At 42.3% G+C, this 26,801-nt stretch overlaps 1 protein-coding gene across 4 annotated transcripts in view; it reads left to right on the top strand.

Moving 5' to 3' along the window:
* The window catches only part of GNPTAB (N-acetylglucosamine-1-phosphate transferase subunits alpha and beta), an 83,774-nt gene that overhangs the window by 32,022 nt on the left and 24,951 nt on the right, over positions 1 to 26,801 (top strand). For 3 of the 4 annotated variants that reach the window (XR_011566661.1, XM_070789628.1, XM_070789629.1), the window contains exons 2-7: positions 66 to 151; positions 8,261 to 8,380; positions 9,429 to 9,470; positions 11,969 to 12,174; positions 20,079 to 20,143; positions 20,412 to 20,546. Coding sequence is in view for 3 of the 4 variants with exons in the window: in XM_070789628.1 (XP_070645729.1) it covers positions 66 to 151; positions 8,261 to 8,380; positions 9,429 to 9,470; positions 11,969 to 12,174; positions 20,079 to 20,143; positions 20,412 to 20,546 (654 nt within the window). In the remaining variant the exon portion in view is untranslated. Of the gene's footprint in view, positions 1 to 65; positions 152 to 8,260; positions 8,381 to 9,428; positions 9,471 to 11,968; positions 12,175 to 20,078; positions 20,144 to 20,411; positions 20,547 to 26,801 lie in introns of those variants that run through there. The other variant, XM_070789630.1, reaches the window with a different exon arrangement.

Below are 26,801 nucleotides of genomic sequence, written 5' to 3'. Positions count from 1 at the left end.
GAAAGTTATATACTCTCAATATTTGATGCAAAGTAAACATTGTTTCTTTTTCTTTCTTTCCCTAGGTGGTTCTGGAATGGAGCCGGGATCAATACCATGTTTTGTTTGATTCCTACAGAGACAACATTGCTGGGAAGTCCTTTCAGAATCGGTGAGAAGAGACCACTTTTGGAGAGTAGCTTATTTGGGCTCAAATGATAAGTTGTGAAATCACCCATGCTTTATATGGAACAGTTGAAGGGGCCTTTCCAAGTTGTAGATATGATTTAGCTTGTCACACGTGAAGGAACCTTGTAATCCAACCTCACGTTTCTAGGGATGACAAATTTAAGTCTCAAAGAGCAATCCTGCCTTGCTGAGTATTGAGTACTTTAAGTTACATGAGCTCACTCTGTCCTTGACCCAGTTCTGTGAGGTAAAGATAATTCCATCCCCCTAGGATGAGAAAGCCAGATGGCTACTCTGTAGCCAGTTCCAAGCCCCAGCCAGTTTGCCCATCACTGTGTTCATAACCAGGGCATCTGCTGTGGCATCCACCAGGACCCTCACACGCCCTGTGGTCACCACACCTTGCTGCCTCGCTATGGGGAGGAGCAAAGCACCTCACACGTGGGGTCTTTTTCTCCTTAAGGCCAAGCTTCTTGGTGCAGCCACTCCTGAATGCTGCCTTCACCCTTCCTCTTCCTTGGAGATTTCTTCCTGCCTCATGAGGCAGACCTCAGAGTGCAAGCAATCTTTTCCAACATCCTCCTTTCCTCTCGCAGCTAAAGTGAATCACACAGGCTCTTTTCCTGTTTTGCCTGTAAAACTGTTACTTACATTGTTTTATATCATAAAAGCAATATATGTCTGTGGTTGAAAACAGTTCAAGCAGTACAGAAAAGTAGAAAGGAAAGCCTATCTCTGTCTCATTCTGAATTTCCCCTGACCCAGAGCAACCATGGCAAATGAATTTTTGTTTTGGATTCTTCTGGTGTCTGTCCTTTTAACCTAAAAAAAAAAAAAGAATGGAAAACAGAATTGTCTCCTTTTTGGCTTACTTTATGCAGTATCTGTTGACTCCTTTCCATTGTAATGGTACAAGGCTAGTCACTGTAGGGCATGGAGCAGGGGGTGACCAGAAACAAACATGGGGTAGCCAATAAAGCACGTTACCCTCTTAGAAGACAATTATGTAACTATCAAAGACCGTAATCAGAAATTTCCCTAGGTCCTGACTGTTTATTTTCCCTGGAGAATAAACTCCATGAGTCCTTCTCTTTACCTTCACTGAACCAGAAAACCTAGTAAAAGTATAACTAGTAATTGGTGTTGATTGGTGCACCTCGAACATTTTCTGGGAGTGCCTCTAGACTACATCAGCAATTTATACGAAGCTCTTGTTTCTGTTTAGAATTACTGCCTGGCGCCTCCATCCACTTGTTAGGAGTACCTATGTGGTTCCTATCAAATAAGTAGTTTTTATAAAAAGCTATGCCAATTAGTTCTAGACATATGCACTATTATAGTCCCGAACATCTCAGCAAGGAAGGGCTGTGGGATCCCTTGAGTTCACTTAAAGCTTTACTGTTTAGTCCTTAAAGCATCCTGTGTATGAGTGGCATCCCTGAATTTGCTTCTTCAATTAAGGTTGAATCTTTGAGCCCTACTCTGTTTTAGATGCTGAGATCTGACTCTCTACTGTAAAGCATTTTGCAGTTACGTAGGGGAGATAGCTTATCAACAAGTACCTGAGGAAGTAGGGAAACTCTAAATCTTTCTCTTAGGAGCTCTTAAAATAGCAGTTTCCAAAGACACAGGGGGTGGGGGGCAGTGAGGAGGGGGGCAGTGGAACCAAAGCTACTTTTATAACAACACTGAGGTGTTATTTGCCTTTTTTATTGCGTTGACATTTGCACTCATCGTGTGAAAGCCATGGTGGGTAAAATTGCAACACCATCACCATTGATCTGCAGGAGTCAGAAAAATGCTGAGTTTGCTTAAGAGTGTTCCTGAAACGTCAATTTGATTATATCTTGGCCCTGTGAGTACACATTTTCTTAATGTTGCGTGTGATGCAATGGAAAGCACACTGCAAGCACCACATGGTGCCTGTCTTGAGGAAAAGCCCTCATGCAGTTGTTTTGAGTTGCAACCTGAACTTGGTTTATTTCATGGATCACCGTTGTTATTACTTGAAAGGACACATGGCAGGGTCAGTACTCAGGCTTGGTTATATTTGGCAGGTATTTTCTTTGCAGTGAACAAAGCAATCCTGTGTTTTAAGGGAAAGAAACAAAGTCATTATTGCCAATGATAAAATTTGAGCTTTCAAGTGAAATTAGAATTTAAGAAAACTTGTTTCCACCCCTGTGAGCCTAACATTTCACATTATTATATAAAGACTTCTTTGATTAGATTTGCAGCATTATCCAAGAAAATCACATTTGTTAATATTATGTAAGAAAATTAAGGAAATACGTCACCATGTGGCTGAGCTGCATAACTCAGTAAGCTTTTGTTTTCCAGATAGCCAATGTATTGATGTTATAGAATTTTACACAGATAAAAAAGCCGTTCAGTGTGCAAGAAAGACCAATGAATTTTAATGTAAAAGCACAAAAAGTTCATTAATATGGTTTCAGATTATACATTGCAGCTGATTTTTAAGAAACTACCACTTACTTTGGTGTGGTATCAAATAATATCCACCACTATTTGAAAAGGCTATTAAAATACCCCTTCCCTTTCCAACTGCGTGTCTGTAAGCCTGAGTTTTCTTCAACCCAAACAACATCTGGGAACAGATTGAATACTGAAGATTGAGATGCTTCCTTGCTTCTCCTAAGTCATTAAAGAGATGTGGAGAAATGTAAAGCAACGCCTCTCACTGAATTTTTGTTTTGTTTTTTGAAAAATACTACTGTTTTCATTTAAAACAGCACGTGAAGGGATTTACTGTTGTTTTAAAATGAATTAATATTTTTTGAAAGTCTGACTAACTTTTGAAAATGGCAAGTGTGGGTATTTACAAACTATAAACAAGCTTTGGGGCTTCTTAAGAATTTTTGAGTGTAAAGTGTCTGGACCCTAAAAAGTTTGAAAATCATTCCTTAACATAGCAGTTCTCAAGCTTCAGTGTGCAGCAGAATTCCACAGAGGACTTGACAAAATGGAGTTTCTCCCCACCTCCAGAGTTTATGCATCTGTAGGTCTCAGGGGTACAGAGAATTTTCATGTCTTAAAAAGTTCACTGGTGATACTGAAACTCCTGGTTTGGTGACCACACTACGAGAACTGTTGCAGTAACGGATTCGTAATGAGACATAATTTTCCTACTTCTCCAGTTTTTATTATAAAACAACGCTGATTGTCCTAAGCAAAGCTCAATGTGGCTGTCTTTTTCATCCCAGCATTTGTGAGCACTCAGCCTCCTCTGTCTGATGCTGTGCTGCATGCTGATGGTGCCTCTCAGCCTTGACAGAGCCTCAAAGCTTTTAGAAGGAAAACTAGCTCACACAGTCTAGATACTGAGGTCAGCTCTCTTAATCATGTTCTCTTTCTAAAGAGTATGTGTGTGTTCTCAGTATTTCTTCTTATAATTTTGTTGTTGTTTGGTTGCTAACTGTGACCCCCAAGGATGGTAGCCCATGATGCTCCTCTGTCCGTGGGATTTCCCAGGCAAGAATACTGAAGTAGGTTGCCATTTCCTTCTCCAGGGGATCTTCCTGATCCAGGGCTCAAACCTGAGTCTCCTGTATTGCAGGCGGATTCTTTACTGCTGAGGAACTAGGGAAGCCCCTCCTAATTTTAGGTTGCATTAAAATGTAGTTTGATTTTTATGCAGGGATATTTCAAAATTACCTAATTTTGATGATGACAATAAAAGGTAATATTACATGGATGTTGATGGTTGGATAGCTCTCCAATTCAGGGAACATGAACTTCGGCAAACTCTGGCAGATAGTGAGGGACAGGGAGGCCTGGTGTGCTGCAGTCCATGGAATTGCAAAGAGTCAGACATGACTTAGCAACTGAAGAAAAACACCTTAACATCATATGTTCTAGTATGTTTTTAAATAGCCATAATTTTTATAGGAAGTTTTCAGTGTTTTGCTAGTGTTTCTGCATGTCTTTTTAATGTTGTCCCTGAATGAAAAAAAAAAAAAAAAATCCCATTCTATATGCCAGTATCAAGTGAATATATAAATTATGTACTGCTACTAATTGTGAGGTATTAAATTAGGGGCTCAGTTTTGTCATCTCTAAAATGCAGATATTAGATTAAGTGTAAAATCTCTTCCAGCTTTGGTTCTCAGATGCTATTTATGTTCTAAGTTTTCTTCTCTGCTTTATGGAATGTAGAACCAAGGGACTATTAAGTGCCTTCATATTCATTTAAACTAAAGTGATTAAAATAAGAGTGGTATCACTGTTACCACGGCTTTGGTTCTGAATCATAGATCACTTACTTAGTCTTCAGCTCTAAGATAAAGGCTTCCTTCTCATCTGGAGACTAAGATAGTGGTCTGTGGTTAGAATGAAAGCCTCAGACTCACTGTGACCATGTCTAAGAAGTAGAAAAACAACTGACTCACTGCCCAGGGGCAGATCACAGGATCTTCTCAGGGTTGTCAGTTTAACACCAGAGAGTTAGGTTGATCATGTAATACAGTCTTACTAGAAGAGCCAGGACGTAAATGCATTATATATTTAATGTTGCTTTCCTTGGTTGAGCTTGTAGAGATAATCTGTTGACTATTAAAACAATCTTTAATAGCAGATAGTTACTTGTACAGGAAAACTTTGGAATGTGCATATTTCTCCTTCCTTTTTAAAAGCCTTTCTAAAATATGTCCCTTAAGTGGGATTTTTGTTGTTGTTAATTGGTCTATACGTAGACCACAAGATCCCCTGGAAGAGGAAATGGCAACCCAATCCAGTATTCTTGCCTGGAGAATCCCATGGACGGAGGAGCCTGGTGGGCTACAGTCCACGGGGTCGCAAAGAGTCGGACATGACTGAGTGACTTAACTTTCACTAACTTTAACTTAGACTACCTGTGACCTAACTTACATGTGGGTAATGTGAAGCATTTTTTTTTAAATAGAAGAGACAACTGTTTATGTTGAGGGAATGAACTGATAGTTATTTAGACAGTAAATACATATTAAACCCCACTGTGTCTCAGGCACTATTCCTAGGCACATAGTATTGAACAGGAGGAACTCATTGACCTCACACAGAAGTGATATTTTAGTGGGGGAGGCTTTTATTTATTTATTTTAATTAAAAAAATGTGAACTGTAATCTACATAAAAGTCAGTAGTTCTCAAAGTGGGTTTCTGGACCAGCAGCATTGGCATTACCTGGAAACTTGTTAGGAATGCAGTTTCTGGGGCCCCCAATCCAGACCTAGTCAATGAGAGACTCTGTAGATGGAGCCTAGCCACCTGTCCAGCAAGTCCTATAGGTGCTTCTGATGTCTGCTGACATTCGGAACATCCATATAGAAACATGCAGAAGAAGATCAAGAGAAAGTAGTGTTTGCATATCATGACAGTAGGGAGAGAGAGCCTGAGAGTGTATGGGAAAGAGAGGAAGGAATTAATGAAGATGGGCACAGAATGTGTGACACCCATTTCTGCCTTAGAGCTGCTCAGTTTAGTGGAAGACAGAAAAATAGCACAACCAGTATGCTAAGGACTCCTTGGAGAGTGGAGTACAGTGGAAGCTGCCTGTTAAACGGTACATTTTCTTTGTGAGAGGTGAGGGAAGAGGGCGTTTGGGGAATGAGGAAGTAGTTAAAAGAAGCAGGAAAGAAAGGATATTCTAAGCAGAGGAAGTGTGTTCAAAGGTACAGAAGCCTGCAGGCTCTTCCCTGTTTGGGTAAGGGCATATAGCTCGCACGTCTGGAGCACGAGGTATGGATTATGAAGTTTAGATTTCATTCTGCAGGCAGTGATGCACCTTGATGGGAGGACTCGTAGATGTTCAGCTGTCACTTGTGCCTGAGTATGAGGTGGTTGATTCCACATTTTTCCCTATGAAACTCTGGGTCCCCTGGTACCTCTTTGACTCTTGTCTCTTCTTAGGTTCTTCCCTTTGCTCTTGTTTGTCTGTCACACTGTTTGTGTGTGTCACACTGGCCTCTCATTCTTTAACCATGCCAGATAAGCAGCTGCATCAGGGCCTTTGCACAGGACATTTCCCTTCTCTGGGCTCTACTTGCCCAGTTGCCCACATGGCGGCTTCCTCACTTTCTTTACCTCTTTGCTGAAATGCCAACCTTTTCAGTAAGGCCATCTCTGATCTCCCTATTTAAAACTGACTCCCCCCCGCCACACGTAAGACCTAGACACACTGTATATCCCCCTTTTCTGCTCCATAACATTGAATATCATCTGACTTCATTTATTTGGTTTATTTCCTGTCTTCACCTTTCTAGAATGTAGGCTTCATGAAGGCATGCATTTTGGTCTGTGCTGAGTCCCCAGCACTTAGAACAGTGCCTGGCACGGCATATACTAGCACTCTGGAGATAGTTCTTCAATCAGTGGATAAATACTTCTTTCATCCAGTCATCTCATCTTCTTTTAAGCTAGAAGTGATTATCACTCTATTTTCTTCCTTCCATAATTTGAATGATTTATCCCCCAAACAGCATTATTTCTCCCTGAGATTATTAACCTGTGGCCAAAACAGATTGTTAAACATTTTAGTGTTTGGAGCCCTTTGTGCGCTGGGGGCCCGATCCTGTGCCTGACCTGTGAGGAAGACAAAAAGGAGGGTAAACTTGGGTCCTTGGCCTAAAAATACAACAACCCCCCTCACACCCCCTAAAAAAAATAACCCTGAAAGTGTAGTGTTCCTTGGAAAAGATCAAACCTGAAACAGAATCATCCAAAATATGTCTTATATTACCATGAGCTCTGTAGTATAGTTCCAGAGCAGGCAGTGAAAGATGGGTAGGATCTTGGTAAGCTGATGAAGGAAAGGAGGAAAAACTTTTTAGCAGGGATTAAATCTGAGATGGAGCTTAGGACAGTCAGGGATTAAAAGCCTGCCTGACATTTGGGCTTCCCTGGTGGCTCAGATGGTAAAGAATCTGCCTGCAATGTGGAAGACCTGGGTTCGATCCCTGGGTTGGGAAGATCCCCTGGAGAAGGGAATGGCTACCCACTCCAATATTCTTACCTGGAGAATTCCATGAACAGAGGAGCCTGGCAGGCTACAGTCCCTGGGGTCGAAAAGAGTAGGACATGACTGACTAACTTTCACTTCACTGACTCCTAAGGTCAGGGGTATGATAGATAGTAAGGGAAAAATCGAGCAGGTTTGGGAAGGTCTTCTATGCTAGTGTCTCAAGTAAGTCATCAAGCTCCTACCTGCCAGGCACAAATCCTAGTCTGCAGGGTACTTTAGGGAACAAAGCAGATGCGATTCCTGCTGCCCTGGAGCTTACATTCTAGGGGAGGCACAGATGAATTACCAGTATATGTAGCATGTCAATTATTTAATATGTTAGGAGATTACTGCTATAAAAAGGAAAAAAACAGAGTCCAGCAAACAAGATTGGGAGGGGCCCAGCTTGGTGGCAACAGAGAATGGGAAGTCTATAGCGTTAAATGGGTAGGTCTTCGTTGTGGAAAGTGAAAGTCGCTCAGTTGTGTCCGACTCTTTTTGACCCTGTGGCCTATACAGTCCATGGAATTCTTCAGGCCAGAATACTGGAGTGGGTAGCCTTTCCCTTCTCCAGGGCATCTACCCAACCCAGGGATCGAACCCAGGTCTCCCGCATTGCAGGCAGATTCTTTACCAGCTGAGCCACAAGAGAAGCCCCAACATTGTGGACTGCTGGCTGACTTTTTGGGGGTCATTTTGTTTAAGCTTCTAATTTCTTTTCTGTGTTTGGCTGCATTTGTATCCCAGCTTCCTCATTTGCTAAACTGAGAAAGTAGCAGTTTGAGCTTCTAAGACCTCCTCTACAGTCTTAAAATGGAAAGGACAGCAGCCTCTTTACAGGGTGGTTGTGATGATCAAATGATGCAAAACTACATCAAGTGTCTAGTAGAATACAGCTCACAGAAAAGGTCCTCAGTAAATATTACTGCCCAAGCCCCAGTTTCAGAACATGCAAGTTTATGATATGCACCATGGTTGGATTACCTTTTTGTTGATATTCTTCCATAACCTCTGAGATTAATTCCTGTATGCTCTTCGTATTCCCAAATATATTGGAAAAATGAGTATAAGCCGGAGGACTTACGGGTTTCCCTAGGCTCTGTCTGCCCATGCCGATCGACGTGGTTTACACCTGGGTGAATGGCACAGATCTTGAACTGCTGAAAGAACTGCAGCAAGTCAGAGAACAGATGGAGGAGGAGCAGAAGGCAATGAGGTAAAACCGATTGGATTGTTAGAGAACAAAACACAGCACGTTCTACAGTTATAAGTAACAGTACATTTCAGAAGGTAAGACGATGGCTCACACTGTTGTTCAAATAAGAGTCTGCATCTCAAGTTCATGCCGTTAGAGGATTCTGGCAGTCATGTATCCGACCCTTGTTTCTTGGTGCCCAACGAGGACTTAGCCACTTTGGCGAGATCTTGGCCTCACCCTGCCAGGTGGCCGCTGTCTCATGAACGTGATGCTGTAGGTCTCTGAGGGCCTAAAGGTGGAGGAGCCACCCAAGGGAGCCCCGGTCTTCCTCCTCATTTAGCCTGAGTCCCAGGTGTGATAGTTTCATGAAGTGAGGTTTTGTTATTCAAGACAGCTAGATTAGTCCCTTGAAAATAAAACAGACCTGCAGACATAACTTTTCTTCCATTTGATAAAGGTAGTAAAAAGTATATTTGTTACCCTTTTTAATATCAAACAGTACACTATGGAATTAGAAACCTGGGTAGTTGTTTTAATGGAATTTTGATTATTTTATTTACTTTATCTGGGAAAAATACAGTGGGTTTCTGGAGAACCTTCTGAAACAGGGGTCTGGCTGATGTAATTTCCCCTTTGATTCCTCAGGAGTATTTATTGGCAGTTCCCCTATTCATTTCTTTGTAAATGTTATGGGTGCACCCCAGTTTCAGGTCTTTGGCCCTGTTATACTGCAACACATTTGTCTGTCTCTCTCTCTGTTCTCTCTGTGCATGAAAATGACTTTGATAGCCTCGTACCAGTTTTACTAGTAAAATGTAAAAGCTTATGTTTTAAGTAAATTTTCCTGGTTACTATGGATGGGACATGATAATATTTGTTGATCATATCCTATTAAAATGTAGAATTTATTATGCATAAATATTACACACAGTACAGTACTTCTTAACCTACTGGTTGGTCCTTGTGGAGTAACCAGGAAAATCAATGTTGTTAAGTTCCCTCCTATTCTCATTTAAGGCTAACACTTGTCCATGCGTGTGTAATGAAATCTGTTTCCTTTCACTAGAGAAATCCTTGGGAAGAACACAACAGAACCAACCAAGAAGAGGTAAGCATTTTGATTTTCCTCTCAGGAGTGAAAATCAAAGGAGTGAAGTGAAATGTCCAGATTTTTCTCCCCTGCTTTTGTTGGCTACACAGTATTTTTTATTTTACTGTGTTGCTCCTTTTCAGTCACTCTTCTGCAGTCATTCTTCCCTAAATTAAGTGCATACATCAGATGAGAACACAAAGGCAGAGTTGATTGAGGGCTCTGATTATTCTTGTTGTAGGTAACCAAAGCGTTATCGTCTCTAGATGCATTAGGTAACGTTTTTCTTCTTTGCCCTTTCTATTCATCAGTCTTGATGTGCTATTCTCTTGGTCCATTCAAATCTGACTTATACTGTTTTCATTTATAGAATCTGTGTCCATTGTTTAATTATGTGTTCAATGTATATTTCCTTATCTTTAAAAGCCAACAGAATCATATGTCTTACATCTAAGGATTTGGGAAGGAGATTTAACCCAATGACAAGAATCAGATTATTTCTCTTCATTGGAATCATACCTGACACTAAATAGGCCCTTAACACAAGACTGTCTCACGAACAAGCGGAAATCTGGTAACTGCCACTTGCCCACTGAACCATCAGACTTAAAATAGAAGAGTTATTCTTAGAAGTGATCCAGAAGTGCCTTCTGAATCACCTCTTAATGTTAATTATGTTTATTTATTTATAAATATCTATTACTAATACTGTTATTTTTAAATGACTTTTAAATTAAAGCTGTGATGCGACATTACAGAAAGGTTAAGAGGAAAGAAAAGAACAAGCTCACATAATTCTATGGCCCTCACTCCACAATTATGATCATTTTCTTATTTCCTTTTCATGCACATTTTTATAGTAAACAATTTCTAATCTGTACAGTTTTGTATTCTATTTTTTGTTTTATGTAATCATACATATTTCTATGTTATCGTACTACTTCTTACTTATCCATTTTAATGCTGCTCTGCTGCTAAGTCACTTCAGTTGTGTCCGACTCTGTGGGACTCCATAGACAGCAGCCCACGAGGCTCCCCTGTCCCTGGGATTCTCCAGGCAAGAACACTGGAGTGGGTTGCCATTGCCTTCTCCAACGCAGGAAAGTGAAAAGTGAAAGTGAAGTCGCTGAGTCTTGTCCGACTCTTAGCGACCCCATGGACTGCGGCCCACCAGGCTCCTCCATCCATGGGATTTTCCAGGCAAGAGTACTGGAGTGGAGTGCCATTGCCTTCTCCGTATCCATTTTAATAGTTATATAATATTCCATAAAGTATACTATAATTTGCTAAATGTTGGGAACCTGCTGTATTTTCATTATTGATGCTATATGTGGGTCTGTGGCATTTTCTGTGTGTGGGTTTGTTTACTTTTCCTGTTTTTGTTTCTTTTCTACTTGGACTACATTCCTGGACATAAACTACTTAGGAAGAAGCATGTGTGTGTTTTCATGGGTCTGATGGAAGTATTGGGGGGGGGGGTGTGTGTGTGTGTGTGTTTGTTAGTCACTCAGTCTTGTCTGACTCTTTGTGACCCTATGGACTGTAGCCCACTAGGTTTCTCTGTCCATGGAGTTCTCCAGGCAAGAACACTGGAGTGGGTTGCCATTCCCTTCTCCAGGGTATCTTTCTGACCCAGAGATCTGACCCAGGGATCTGACCCTGCATTGCAGGCAGATTCTTTACCATCTGAGCCACCAGGGAAGCCCATAGGTATACATGATATATGTGTATATGTTAGCAAATTGCTTTTGCAAAGAGGAAATGGGGAATTCATCTGGAGGGACACTGCAGAGTTTGAGAAGGGTAGGCACGCTACACTTGGACGAACATTGCCTCTTCATATTTTGAGGGGTGCTAATTTAATAAGCTAAAGGTCATCGTTTTCTTTGCATTTCTTTGACCATTGATGAGGTTGCACAATTTCATGTATTGTTTATTAACTGGTCATAGCTCCTACCTTCTGAATTCTGTTCCATTGACTGTTATTCTAGGTATTTCTTATGTTTAGGCAGGAATATTTCATGTAAATTCATCTCACCTTGTCACATTTGCTTTTGTTTGCATTGTGTCCTGTTATATTCAGTGTACAGAGTTGTATTCTAGTTGGAATTGGTAAACTGTATCTGATGACATTGTTAACCAGAATTTATCTACTTCCTTATCTGTCTAATAATGGGCTTTACTGGAGTTACAGATGATATTGAAAACAATAGTAATGAAATGCTTAATTTCTTGTACACCTTTGAGTTAGTAAACTTTGTGGCAGTCTTATTTTATTAATAGGAGTTTGAAAGCTTTATCTTTTGAGTTGTACTTGTTTAATAGTTTTCTACCATACTTGCTAACTTACTAAATTTTTATGTTCTTGAAATAGAACTCCTTGTTTATTGAGCATTTATGATTTTTAAATAAAACACAGAAGAAACGTCTGTAAGATTTAGTAGTAACCAGTGGGCTTCTCAGTGTCGTTCACATTTTTCAAGCACGTAGTTGTGAGTATGTCCCTGTCTTTCCAGTGAGAAGCCTCTGGAGTGTTTGCTGACGCACTGCATTAAGGTGCCAATGCTTGTCCTGGACCCAGCCCTGCCCACCAACGTCACACTGAAGGACCTGCCATCTCTTTATCCTTCTTTTCATTCTGCCAGTGATGTGTTCAACGTTGCAAAACCAAAAAACCCTTCCACTAACGTCTCAGTTGTTGTTTTCGACACTACTAAGAGCGGTAAGATCTTCTTGTGGGTGTTATAAAGTCTTGATATCATTGGATGCTGGGATAACAAAAGTTTGAATGGAACAGAATTGATTAAGTTTTTAAAAAATGCCTGATAAATTAAAAATATAACAAGGGAAGTAGAAGAGCTGCCACTGTATTTCAGAAAGGGGTTATATATTTTTCATTCTATGTAATACACATGCCAGCCTGAATGCTGAGGTCAGGTCCTAAAACCTGGAACTCACGTTTACTGTATTCTCTTGGCTCTGAGTTATTCTAGAAGCTTTTTTTTCTTTTTAAACCATATAATTCCTCAGCGAGGTTGTCTTCTGCAGCTTGGACTGACCATACTTGGAGCATTTATGCTGAATGTTCTGAAACATCTGGTTATGCAGTAGATTTGGCCAGATAATATCAGTAAATCTGTAATTCTTCCATAAAACCTGCACCCACATCCTTAGAGATCCCGTCCTCCCATCTGGCCACTGAGCTGCTGAGCCCCACGCCTGTGTCTCCTTCAGTAATCCTTCCTCTTGTCTCCTTCCTTGGCACTGAGCCACTCTCCCTGGAACCTCTGCTTTCACTTGTGTAAGATGAAAACTGTCTTATTCCTTTTACAGTTCTGTTCTTAAGTTCTCATTCTTTCAAGGTTGTACCTCCCAGCTTAAATCTTTGGAACTATCTTTGACCTGTTCTTACTCTAATCAGTAATCAGCCGCATCCTATGAACTGCTTTTTTTTGCAAGGATCTTATCTTTCATACTTAATCAGATTTCCTCTACACCCAACCAAATTTCTTCACTCAGTTCCAGTAATAGAGTCTGGTCTGCTCTGTGTGCCTCTAAAGTTCTTCTCAGATCTGTCCAGCACATAACTGATAAAATCAGCATTTTCCAATCTGTTTATAGTTGCTCTCTCTTTGGAGAGAATAATAGTAGTATGTATTTGTTTTTCACATGGATACAAACCCTCTTGCTGGTGATCCAGATCAAGGTTTAATTGCCTTGGTCCTGCCCGTCATCCCTTGCTTCGCAGCCCTCCTTGCATCTCCTCACAACTGTCAGTGTCTTCACACACAGATACGGGGTTGCCTGTCCCATTCTTCTTCCTCTCCCAGCCCATCTCCTGTTCTTCGTGTGTGTGTGTGTGTGTGTGTGTGTGTATGTTTGGCTGTGCCATATGGCTTGTGGGATCTTAGTTCCCTGACCAGGGATCGAACCCTGGCCCTCGGCACTGAAAGCACAGAGTCCTAACCACTGGACCACCAGGGAATTCCCGCCATCTCCTGTTCTTTCCAGCCCCATCTCCAGTTCTGTCTCCATGAGGATCCTGGACTAGTACATTCACAATGATTTTATTTTTCTGTATCCCAGTAGTACTTGTAATCTAACTCACAACTTAGTTTTTGACTGCATAGGAGTTTATGGGGTTCTCATCTAATTTCTTCAGAGCAGAAACCTCCTCACCAGTTTGTGTACTGAACAGTGTCTAACATAGTGCTCATTTCCTGGGACTTATTATTTGTGATTTGAAAGGTCCAAGTGCAGACATCTCCCCCTTCACATTACCAACCTGTTTCTGAACTATTTTGTACAGAAACTTACTTTTTAAATTTATGCTATATTTTTAAATATATAGGGAAATTAAAAGGATAATTTTTGACAAATTTAACAAGTTATATGATTTATTGTTTGGCTGAGTTTAGCTTTCAGTTCAGTTCAGTTATGTCTAACTCTTTGTGACCCCATGGACTGTAGCACCCCAGGCTTCCCTGTCCATCACCAACTCCCAGAGCATACTCAAACTCATGTCCATCAAGTCAGTGATGCCATTCAACCATCTCATCCTCTGTCAGCCCCTTCTCCTGCCTTCAGTCTTTCCCAGCATCAGGGTCTTTTCCAATGAGTCAGTTCTTCACATCAGGTGGCCAAAGTATTGGAGTTTCAGCTTCAGCATCAGTCCTTCTAGTGAATATTCAGGACTGATTTCCTTTAGGATAGACTGGTTGGATCTCCTTGCAGTCCAAGGGACTCTTAAGAGTCTTCTCCAGCACCACAGTTCAAAAGCATCAATTCTTGAGCACACAGCTTTTTTTATAGTCTAACTCTCACATCCATACATGACTACTGGAAAAACCATAGCTTTGACTAGACAGACCTTTGTTGGCAAAGTAATGTCTCTGCTTTTAAATATGCTGTCTAGGTTGATCATGGCTTTCCTTCCAATGAACAAGTGTCTTTTAATTTCATGGCTGCAGTCACCACCTGCAGTGATTTTGGAGCTAAAAAAAAAATACAGTCTCTCACTGTTTCTATTTTCTCCCCATTTGTTTGCCATGAAGTGATTGGACTGGATGCCATAATCTTAGTTTTCCTAACATTGAGTTTTAAGCCAACTTTTTCACTCTCCTCTTTCACTTTTATCAAGAGTCTCTTTAGTTCTTTGTTTTCTGCCATAAGGGTGGTGTCATCTGCATACCTGAGGTTATTGATATTTCTCCCGGCAATCTTGATTCTAGCTTGTGCTTCATCCAGCCCGGTATTTCACATGATGTACTACAGGGTGACAGTTTGCAACCTTGACATACTCCTTTCCCAATTTGGAACTGGTCTGTTGTTCCATATCCAGTTCTAACTGTTGCTTCTTGACCCGCATACAGATTTCTCAGGAGGCAGGTCAGGTGATCTGGTATTCCCATCTCTTTAAGAATTTTCCACAATTTGTTGTGATCCACACAGTTAAAGGCTTTGGAGTAGTCAATAAAGCAGAAGTAGATTTTTTTTTGTACCTTGCTTGCTTTTTCAATGATCCAGTGGATATTGGCAATTTACTCTGATAACACTTCACCGGAAGAGAAAAAGGAATGATATTATGTTAGCAATTATAACTCAGTTATAAAGTCTATGGAGAGAATCTTGGGTTTTCCTCTACTCATTTTATGATGTGTCAAAGATGTAAAAGATTGTAAAGTTTGGGGTTTCCCTGGCAGTCCAGTGGTTAAGACTCCACACTTCCAATGCAGGGGGTGTGGGTTTGATCACTGGTCAGGGAACTCAGGTCCCACACGTGGCCAGAAAAAAAGGATTGTAAAGTGTGATATAGGTAAGATTCGTAGTAAGTAATAGTCTCTTAAACACTGGTTTTTAATTTCCACTTGGGTTTTTATTTGACTGTCCTGCTTATCACATTGACTCATTTAGTAAATATTTGTTGAGCCACTGCTCTGACTTGGTTGTTGTTTTAGGCAAACAGCAGAGGAAAAAAGGGCACATTCCTACCTTCATGTAGCTTCCATTTTTAGTAGGCCACAAACTCACTCTTTTATCATGCTAAAGTATCTAGATCACGGATAGCAGAATTGTTTTGTAAAGGACCAGGTAGTAAATAGTTTAGGCTTTGTGGGCTAAGAGGCAAAATGCCAGATATCATGTAGGTATTTGTATAAACATTCAGCCGTTTAAAAATGTTAACGTTGTTTTTAGATTGGGGCCATGCTGAATCCAGTAGTGGCTAGATTTTGGACCATGGACTGCCAAACCCTGATCTAGATTAAGAAATTGTAGCCATGTTTGGCATTTTAAAGATAATCTTATTTAACCTCTTTCCAGTTAATCATTGAGATCTGGTTTTTTTTTTTCCTTCTGAAATGTGTCATTTCTGCCCTCTCCTGATCACCCTACCACTTCTGTTGTATCCTTGACTGCCGATTGGACAGGACTTCAGCAGTCACACAGTCCAGCCCTGCAGCCAAGACCCGCATCTCCTCAGCAAAATGGGTTTTCCAGTCAAGCTTATCTCCTTTGATGTTTAGGAAATGAATTTCCTCCGGTGACAACTGATTCTGCCTCTGGACTACATTGATTTTTATGAGGAACTACAAAGTGCTTCCTTATAGCTTTCTCACACTGGTTCAGTTTGTACCCTTGGGATCCTATGGAGCTAATCCCTGTCCTGTGTAACATTTCCTCTTCTTCCTTTAGCTGTCTCTTAGGTACTTGACTGCACCCTAGTTTGCTCCTCTCAGAAGGAACTTTAGTTTCTATTACCTTTAAAGTGTTTCAGCTGGAGTTGAACATTATTCCAGTGTGGTTCAGTCTTCAAAGAGACAGGGACTGTTTCTTCACTGTTTATCAAGTGCATACTATATGCCAGATGCAGAAGTGAACAGATGGACAGAAATCTCTGCCCTCATCAAATTTACATCTTGGCACAGGGATCAGACAACTGATACAGCATACAGGTTAAATCCTATAGTTTGTAGATGAATGCTGTAGAGAAAAATAGAACAGGGGAAATTGGGGGAGGAGGGTAGGGCAGACTCCCCGAGAAGGTGATTTTTAATGAAAATTTGAAGGAGGTGAGAGAGCCTGCCACATGAGTATGTGGGCAAGCAGTGCTTCTCCATATATTCCCTATATACAAGGTAAGTGGAATAGCCAGTGGAAAGCCCCTAAGGCAGGAGTCTGTCTGACATGTTCGAAGAAGAGCAGGGAGGCCAGTGTGGCTAGGATAGAGTGAACAAGGAGGAGAGAGCAAGAGATGAGCCCAGAGAAGTAACAGGTACCAAATGGTACAGGCTGAGGTTAGCCATGACAGGCTTTTGCTTTTAAATCAGTGTGTGTTGAGGAATCAATCATTGAAGGGTTTTGTGATCTGACTTATGTTCCAGAAGAATCAGTCTGGCTGCTATAGTGGGAATAGACTGAGGAGGGGCAAAGGTTGTAATAATTGAGGTAAGAAGGAAAGGGGCTTGGATTAGTGTGGTGGTGAGAAGTGGTTAGAGTCTGGACAATTTGAAGGCCAACTCAATAGGGTTTCCTGATGGGTTGGTGTTGGGGAATATCACCCTGCTTATTCTAAGCCCTCTCCTGCTTAGAAGCACAGCATTAGGAGGAAATTCAGTATGGCCTTAGCATTACCGACTCATCCTGAACTCACTGTCGACTAAAACTCCTCTAAGTCTTTTTTAAAAACTTATATTTACTAACTCAAATACCCATTTTATTTAATTTTTTTTATTTTGATTTTTATTCAAAGATTCCTTTTAACTTATACTTGGTTTTGTTTTGTTGCCCAGTTAAAGATCTTACCTTTACTTGTAGGAGACTTTATTTTGCTAGATTTGACTGATGGCTCTAAACAGTCAAGGACTTTGGAGAACCCTTGGTCTGTTACCAAGGTAACAGCTTTTCTGTTGGCTTCCTGTAAGCCCACACATTTCACAAGCATCACTTCTGTATCTTCCAAAACCTTGATGGATTGTTGAATAAGACAGAACCTATAGCAGACCTCCAAAACCCCTCTCTGGGTTGACTGTAGCTTTTATAATTTTATACTTTCTGGTCAGAATTGGTTATAACGTGCCTAACTTGAGATCTAGTCTCTGTTAGACCCATAAAGATGACATGAGGTGGTGTTTAGCTGCCTTCCTGAGATTATGAACAAATACATATTGTGCAACTCTTCTAATTGTCTGATTGACCAGTATTGTTGTTCAGTTGCTAAGTCGTGTTTTGACTCTTTGTGACCCCGTGGACTGCAGCACGCCAGGCTTCCCTGTCCGTCATCAACTCCCGGAGGTTTCTTGAACTCGTGTCCATCGAGTCAGTGATGCCAGCCAACCATCTCATCCTCTGTCACCCTCTTCTCCTCCTGCCTTCAGTCTTTCCCAGCATCAGGGTCTTTTCCAATGAGTCGGCTCTTTGCATCATGTGGCCAAAGCATTAGCGCTTCAGCTTCAGTATGAGTCCTTCCCGTGAATATTTAGGGTTGATTTCTTTTAGGATTGACTGGTTTTATCTCCTTGCAGTCCAAGGGACTCTCAAGAGTCTTCTCCAGCACCACAATTTGAAAGCATCAATTCCGTGGTGGTCAACCTTTTTTATGATTCAATGCTCACATCCATACATGACTACTGGAAAAACCATAGCTTTAACTATATGGACCTTTGTCAGCAAAGTGATATCTCTACTTTTTAATACGCTGTCTAGATTTGTCATAGCTTTCCTTCCAAAGAGCAAGCGTCTTTTAATTTCATGGCTGCAGTCACCATCCGCAGTGATTTTGGAGCCAAAGAAAATAAAATCTGTCACTGTTTCCACTTTTCCTCTGTGTGTTTGCCATGAAATGATCTACCAGTATAGAATCCACCTTATCAACGGGGAGAGACAGATGGGGACAGAGTGAGATGTATATCTGATAAATTTATCCATAATGAACTCATGCTGTTAGCACTCAGTGCTTCCATTAAAGATAAACAGTATATTGTGAAGACTTTCTCCAGTACTCACCAACTATATTTTTATGGTACATTTGAGACTCTTCCCCAGGGTTGACATCCATCTTGCAGGGTATAATCTGTAGACCCTGCTTTCTGTGTCTGTTTTGAGAATGAGAATTACAGCCTTCTGATCTCTCCTGTTTTCTAAGCTCCCCAAATGTCAGCAAGTTTGCTGATTTCATTTGTCCCCATCACTTGACACCTGTCTCCTGGTAGGCACGCATCATCACTTTCCTTGCTTGTGCATGCTTAGTTGCTCAGTCATGTATGACTCTTGGCGACCTCACGGACTGTAGCCTGCCAGGCTCCTCTGTCCGGGGGATTTCCAAGGCAAGAATACTGAAATGGGTTGCCATTTCCTAGTCCAGGGGATTGTCCCGACCCAGGGATTGAACCCAGGTCTCCTATGTTAGCAGGCGATTCTTTACCACTGCACCACCTGGGAGGCCTGTCACCCTCCCTGCTGCGTCGCTTCAGTCGTGTCCGACTCTGTGCGACCCCATAGACGGCAGCCCACCAGGCTCCCCCGTCCCTGGGACCCTCCAAGCAAGAACACTGGAGTGGGTTGCCATTTCCTTCTCCAATGCGTGAAAGTGAAAAGTGAAAGTGAAGTCTCTCAGTCGTGTCCAACTCTTAGCGACCCCAGGGACTGCAGCCCTCCAGGCTCCTCAGTCCATGGGATTTTCCAGGCAAGAGTACTGGAGTGGGGTGCCATTGCCTTCTCCTATCATCCTCCCTACCCCCAACTTAATTTGCTCTAATCACATTACCTGATAAATCACAGGAGTTCACTGTGACTCTGGGGGAATCCCCAGGACCTACAGTGGCTCTCCACCATCCATCTATCAATAATGCCACTGGCTTGGCTTTCAAGGGCCCCTTCTGGTTGCCCTCTTTTCCTTGTACCCACCACTCCCAAATGTTTTACTCTGGTCAATCAATTTTATTTTTTAAATGAAACTTGTCGATGTTTGATGTTTGGTCCTACCTCTGTGATTCCTGTCAATCTTTCATTTCTGTTTCCTCTGCACACAGGAGCCTCTCCTTCAGTACTGCAGAATTACAGTGGGTTACAGTAGCTCCCCTTTTATTGGATGGGTTAATTTTGTCTCCCCCAACTACCTTTTCTTTGAGACCATGTGTTATACTGGTTTCAGTTCAGTCGCGTCCAACTCTTTGTAACCCCATGGACTTCAGCACACTTCCCTGTCCATCACCAACTCCTGGAGGCTACTCAAACTCATGTCCATCGAGTCGGTGATGCCATCCAATCATCTCATCCTCTGTCAGCCCCTTCTCCTCTGCCCTCAATCTTTCCCAGCATCAGGGTCTTTTCAAATGAGTCAGCTCTTCACATCAGGTCCTTCCAATGAATATTCAGGATTGATCTCCTTTAGGATGGACTGGTTGGATTTCTTTGCAGTCCAAGGGACTCTCAAGAGTCTTCTCCAGCACCACAGTTCAAAAGCATCAATTCTTGGGCGCTCAGCTTTCTTTATGGTCCAACTCCCACATCCATACGTGGCCACTGGAGAATTTGGCAGCCCTCAAAATGCCTTGTACAGTGTCCTGCCAGACATCATGGTTAAGTATTCACTAAAATCATGCTTGTTTATTGTATTCTCTGTTGTAGTTGAAGATGCCCAGGCTGGAATGTTTAAAGGAAACAGCAGACAGACAGTTTGGAGGGGCTATTTGGTATGTTACTTCAAATTAGCTGTGTTTTTGCAATCCATTAGAATAAAAGTGTGAGAAATCAAGCTGTTTTACTTTGAGAGGCTTTTTAATGTTTACTTTTCCTCTAAGCCTAGCTTTCCAGTACTAGTATTGATTTAAATAATCATACCATTATTGTTTTGAAGTTTGTGTGATGCAGTAATAGATCTTTCCTAGTTTTCTCAGCTGTAAGTTTTCACCAGCCTTATGATGTGGAAAGTGAGCTGTGTTTTTCCTGTTCTTATTTTAGACAACAGATAAGGAAGTCCCTGGGCTAGTGCTAATGCAAGATTTGGCTTTCCTGAGTGGATTTCCACCGACATTCAAGGAAACAAATCAACTAAAAGCAAAACTGCCAGAAAATCTTTCTTCTAAAATAAAACTGGTAAGAGCTTAGAAAATAGAGCAACTAGTATAGCACATCCCGTTTAACGAATGCCTCTTCTTGGCAGCCCCTTCCGTTATATTAATAGTATAGCTGACAACAAGAAGCAGAGAGGGGGAATTCCCTGGTGGTCCAGTGGTTAGGACTCTGCTTTTACTGTTGAGGGTGCAGGTTCAATCCCTGGTTGGGGAACTAAGATTCGATAAACCCAGTGGCATGGCCAAAAAATAAACCAAAAAACCCAAATGAAGCAAAGAGGTTCTCCATTCTGTCACATATGCTGTCGTGAAGACAGCTTTTTATTTGTAGAAGATTCTGGAGTTTTTTTACTCTTAATTTTACTCTTTTTACTCTTAATTCCAAATTTTAGGAGTCTGACTTGGATTGTAGGTTTCCCAGGCAGAATAAGGATTCATTTGTTTAACAAAGGAGCGTCTGTGTGGGTCAGGTGCTGTTACAGCTGCTAAGAATGTAGTAGTGGACAGAAGTCCTGGTGGCAGTGTGAGCGTGGAAGGAGGTGGTGGGGGAGGTCCAGCACGTGTTTGTACGTACACTAGTCCCCAACCTGGAGCTTCCACTCACATAGGGGAATGCTGCAGATACTTGGAAATTTGAGCCCTTCATTCCTTAATAGCTAGCTGAGCCACAAACGTATATAGCATTTATACATGTTAACTCTTCACACTTGAACACCGAGCCCATCCGTTCGAGTTGACCTTGGAGGCTGTGACATGTGTTAACCCTTCTTGTCCTTAGAGCCATGTGTCTGATTGATGTAGGGCACAGTTTGTGTGGGTGTACCGTCCTTTCGACCTTCTGTCAGGATGCCTGCTGTTCTGTCAGCAGTAGCCTGGGTTGTACAGTATGAATGCTTCCTCCCTCAGCATGGAAGGGCATACAGGTCTTGGTTCAGAATTTGCTAGGCTCCACTCTTCCTGACTTTACAAAGAAATGTTCTCTAAATTCTGCCAGTTTTTAGCTTCCTGCTTCTTCCTTCTGTCTCCTGTTGATGCCATTTAACAATGGGAGGTGAAGGGATGGAGGTGGAGGTGGTGGTGGGGAGAGCTGTGACTATGGGGTTATTGAGTTTACGTCTAGTCTGTTTTCTATCTGCCTGTCCAAGTTCCCTTTCTTTCCTTTCCCCTTAAGTGTTTCACTGTTTTAAGGTACTTTGTATTACCTTTGTAAATACCTTGGTAATATGAATGACATTTCTGTCTTTTCTTCATATTATCCCCCATAATTTTCTTTCTGGTACCTGGAAATACGGTAATGCCCAGCCCAATGAGGGTTGAATTATTTCTTTTTTTTTTGAATTATTTCTTAATCTGTAGTTTTTTCTTAAAATAAATATATTCCTCCTTCCCCTGAATTATTTTTAGTATTGATTTGGGCAGATAAAACCATAGATCAGCATTTATTCGGCTTCTTGGCTTCCTGCTGCTGCTGCTGCTAAGTCGCTTCAGTCGTGTCCCACTCTGTACAGCCCCATGGACGGCAGCCCACCAGGCTCCACCGTCCCTGGGATTCTCCAGGCAAGAACACTGGAGTGGGTTGCCATTTTCTTCTCCAGTGCAGGAAAGTGAAAAGTGAAAGTGAAGTTGCTCAATTGTGTCCGACTCTTTGTGACCCCATGGATTGCAGCCCACCAGGCTCCTCCATCCATGGGATTTTCCAGGCAAGAGTATTGGAGTGGGGTGCCATAGCTGTTAGTTGTACCAGTGTAGACTTAGTGTCTGTACTTTTGACCAGCGAATCTGCTGCTAGGTGGGCATGGCCTGCCAAAAGATCCAAGTCGTGGTCACCTCTTTGGTAGGCTGGTTTGGGGCAGTGTGGAGTGGTGAGTGCCAGGAGAGGCAGGGAGGAGCAGGACTTGAACTAGGCAGTAGAACCCCAGGCTCTGTCCACGGGGACACCCCCTCCTCTGCCATTCACCCGGCTGGAGGTTGATCTGGATTCCCCAGACCTGTTGTTGTGGAGGCTGGCACCTCCTGGGGAATCCAGTCAGGTGTACACAGTATTTATTGCAGCTCATTGTCACAGTGCTATTGGCTTCTGATTTTTGGAGGCTCAAGAAAAAATGAGAAAGAGGAAGCACAGAAAGATGGTGGTGTCAGCATTTAAGCCTGGTTCTCCAAGGCACTGTCTTTCCTTGGGTCCTACTTCCTGGTTCTATTACGGGCACCCTGAGAATGAAGTTTCCAACCACTGGGTTCCCAGTTTAGCACTGATTAAACACCTGCTATGTGCCAGGGACTGTGCCAAGGATAACCGAGTGAAACCAGCCCAGCCACTGCTGCCACAGCCCAACAAGACATTCAGGTTCCACAAGGGCCTTGGCAGAGGTGCCAGTGATGAGAATGGTTCCAGAACCATCTGAGAAACCCTCAGCCTGACCCAGTGACTTACTAGCTCCTGGAGGACATAGAAGGAAAAATGAAAGGGGAAGTGGATGTGAACCAGTGAAGATGGACATACTGACATTAACCACACTCAGAGCTTCATGGGAGAAGTAAGATTTGGGGAAGGAAACTGAAAGCTCAGTTTGGGGTAATACATTGGAGGTGCCCTATGGCACGTGGGAGGAAGGCCTGAGACGTTGGTTCCTGTTCAGGACCTGAACGGCTGAACCACTGTGCCTTCCCAGGACCCTCCAGGTGGCTTTTGCTAAGGCTCGTGACCTCCAAAGCCACCTAGGGCTCAGTTCTGTCCCAGAGACCCTGGGCGGGCTGCGAGCATCTCAGGACAAGTACTGCCTGCCCATTTGTACCCTAGTGATCATCTCTGGGCCTGGCATTTAGGGGGCCTTGTTGAGAATGAGCAAGAAGCAAGACTCTGATACCCGCCATATACAGTGTCCTGGGATGTAAAGGGAACCGTTTTAGTGGAGTCATTATTCAAAGGAGTCTTTTAGTTTTTTGATGTCATGATTTTATACATCCAACAACTTGGCCTTCATCATCGTGTTTAGTGAAAAACAAGGTAAGATTCCCTTCTTACGCCCGTCAGGGAAAGTGGGAGTTAGTTGAAAATGGTTTTGTTTGCAAGGTGATAGCTTCGAATTCATGAAAATTCTTCTGTGGACTGTAATCTTACAAATCAAGCAGTCTTCTCTATTGAAAAATTTCTAGTTTGAGATACTGGGTTGGCCAAAAATTTTGTTTGGGTTTCTCTATAACATCTTAGGGCTTCCCTGGTGGGCTCAGATGGTAGAGAATCTGCCTGCAATGGGGGAGACCCAGGTTTGACCCCTGGCTGGGGAAGATCCCCAGGAGAAGGGAATGGCTACCCATTCCAGTATTCTTGCCTGAAGAATCCTATCATCTTAACAGAAAAATCCAAATGAACTTTTTACCCAATACCTTGAGATGTGAGTCCTTTTGTGATCTGATTAATTACCCTCTAATTTTGCTGTAGAATTTTTTTTTTATGTGATGGACACAGAATTCAACTTTTGAGAAATCAGGTTATCATGGTCTTTTAAAAAAAATTTATTTTATACTAGCATATATGGGCTGCCATCTCTGGGGTTGCACAGAGTCAGACACGACTGAAGCGACTTAGCAGCAGCAGCAGCAGCAGCATATATCCATGGTCTTTATTTTCAGCTTTCTCTAAATCATTTTCTTTTTGGACGTTTTCATTCATGGTGAATTTTTCATTTGTTTTCTTGGGTTTTGTTTTTGTTCACTTCAACATATGTTAGAGCAGGCAGAAGATCTTCCCCAAGCTGTCAAGTGCATTCTCACTTTTGGTTGAATTAAGTGATGCTGGTTGCTGCGTGGGCGTGCAGAAATGGAGGACATGCACTTGTCCTCAGGCTGTTTTGGAGGCAATATATTTGTATATGTAGTGGTCAGGTAGCAAAACAGGATAGTATGGGGTTAGCTATCAAGGATGAGCTGGCATTTTGGAGACAAGAAGGAAAGATCTGCATGGATCAGAGACAAGTTTCCAAAGAGAAGGAGGCTACATGTGATCCTCGAAGGCTGATCAGTTACTGATAATTTGTTTCTGCAGGAAGGACAGTTGGGCAAGGTGGGAACAGCTTACTGTCTGACTTGGACTCTTACCCCTCAAACCTCTGTTCAAGGCATGACATGTTCAAGGTCATAGTAAATTGTATTAATATTTGTACTAATGCCCCTTTTTCCAGTGCTTTCCCTGAAGCCATCTTGTGAACCTTTTAAAGCATATACAATTTTGTTTGTTTTGCAAACAAAACCATTTTCAGGCACCCTTTATTGTGGTTTTGTTTCTCAAGTGAGCATTCTGGTAGATTAAACACAGGCACCTCTGAAACTGATACAAGTTTTAGAAAACCACCAGGACATACTAAGACCTAGTTGCTTGAGTTCTGTAATTACTAAAAAGAGCTAATTTGTTTTTCAGTGGCATTAGCTGGCACATTTTTGTCCCTAACCTCACACTACCATCTAAAGGTGTATCGGTCACATCATTCTAGATAATGTTATTGTAACAAACATCCTAAAGTCCCAGTGGCTTAAAAAATAGCAAAACTTCATTTCTCAGTCATGTTACATGTCTGGCTATGGGTCTGCAGGGGGTGGGTGTAGAACTTGTTCTGTCTTGTAATTTAAAGAATTAAGACTGACTTGTAATCTCAAGTAAGAAGTTATATATGGAACCAGTTGACCCACAGATTCCCAAGCTAAGAACTCCAGCCTGAGGCACTCACCACACTGTGGTTTCCTTACCACCTCCTGTCTTCCCTGAAGAGTAATTAAGGCATCTGGGATTAGGGTGCCACCTAGCGGCCAACACAGGACCCTTTACACCACTCAAGACAGTTGACAGAAAATTTTTTTCATACATACAAACGTTCCTTTAAGCTCTTTAGTTTTCATCTCTTTTCCAATTTTCCATCTCTTAGACAAATTCCTGTGAAATTTCAAAGTAGTTTTCTAGAATAAAAGCAGCTTGAGTAGAAGAGATTAATAAAGGGTACTTTCACTTTCATAATTAGGCTTCCCTTGTGGCTCAGCTGATAAAGAATCTGCTTGCAATGAAGGAGACCTGGGTTCGATCCCTGGGTTGGGAAGATCCCCTGGAGAAGGGAAAGGCTACCCACTCCAGTATTCTGGCCTGGAGAATTCCATGGACTATACAGTGCATGGGGTCACAAGGAGTTGGACAGGACTGAGTGATTTTCACTTTCCCAATAAATTTAAACTTAAATTAGGATATTAAAGTACTACGTTTATATATCCTAGAATAGTGATTTTTGCACTCCAGGGAGCCCTGTGAGGTTCTGTGAGTGTCTCTATGGGAGGGGGGCTGGGGGAGGACAGGGAGGCTGTTAGGTACTTAGAACAGACTGAGGACCTTGCCCTGCGTGGCCTGCCTCCAATCCCTCTCCTACAGAGTGAGGCAGAACAGTGGCAGTGGCATGAACAGGCCTGCGGTGAGTGCTTTGTGTATACCAGATACTGTTAGGTGAGAGAAATCGATCAGTAAAGAGGACAGCGCGTGCGTACACACACACACACACACACACACACACACACAATTTGCAGTGAGAGTTAGTGTCTACATAATACAAAGGAGCAGAGATTATAAATGAAATTCTAACTCTGACCTCTACTTTTGGCCTACATAAACTCAGGAAACTTTGCAGGATGACCTAAATATAGTCATGTAGCATATGCAAAAAAGGGAGAAGGTAATGGCACCCCACTCCAGTCCTCTTGCCTAGAAAATCCCATGGACGGAGGAGGCTAGTGGGCTGCAGTCCATGGGGTCGCGAAGAGTCGGACACAATTGAGCGACTTCACTTTCACTTTTCACTTTCATGCATTGGAGAAGGAAATGGCAAGCCACTCCAGTGTTCTTGCCTGGAGAATCCCAGGGGCGGGGGAGCCTGGTGGCTGCCGTCTATGGGGTCGCACAGAGTCGGACACGACTGAAGCGACTTAGCAGCAGCAGCAGCAGATGCAAAAGCTTTCTCTGTTTTGTTATTTATTTATTTTTTAAAATTTGGCTGCACCTTAGTTGTGGCACCTGAGATCTAGTTCCCTGACCGGGGATCCAACTCGGGCCCCCTGCATTGGGAGCGTAGGGTCTTAGCCACTGGACCACCAGAGAAGTCCCTTGCTCTGTTTTATAAATTAAGAAGGCTAAAAATTAAGAAAGAAATTGACCCTATTAGGAAAGCCAGTTCACCAGTAGGGTGTTGCTGTCCTAGATGAGTGATTTTCAACCCTCTCCCTGCTTTTTCAGTTCTGAAAGCCTCTC

The sequence above is a fragment of the Bos indicus genome, chromosome 5, assembly GCF_029378745.1.
Source record: "Bos indicus isolate NIAB-ARS_2022 breed Sahiwal x Tharparkar chromosome 5, NIAB-ARS_B.indTharparkar_mat_pri_1.0, whole genome shotgun sequence".
In the NCBI taxonomy this organism is placed as follows: Eukaryota; Metazoa; Chordata; class Mammalia; order Artiodactyla; family Bovidae; genus Bos; species Bos indicus.
This window is presented reverse-complemented; position numbering and strand designations above follow the sequence as displayed.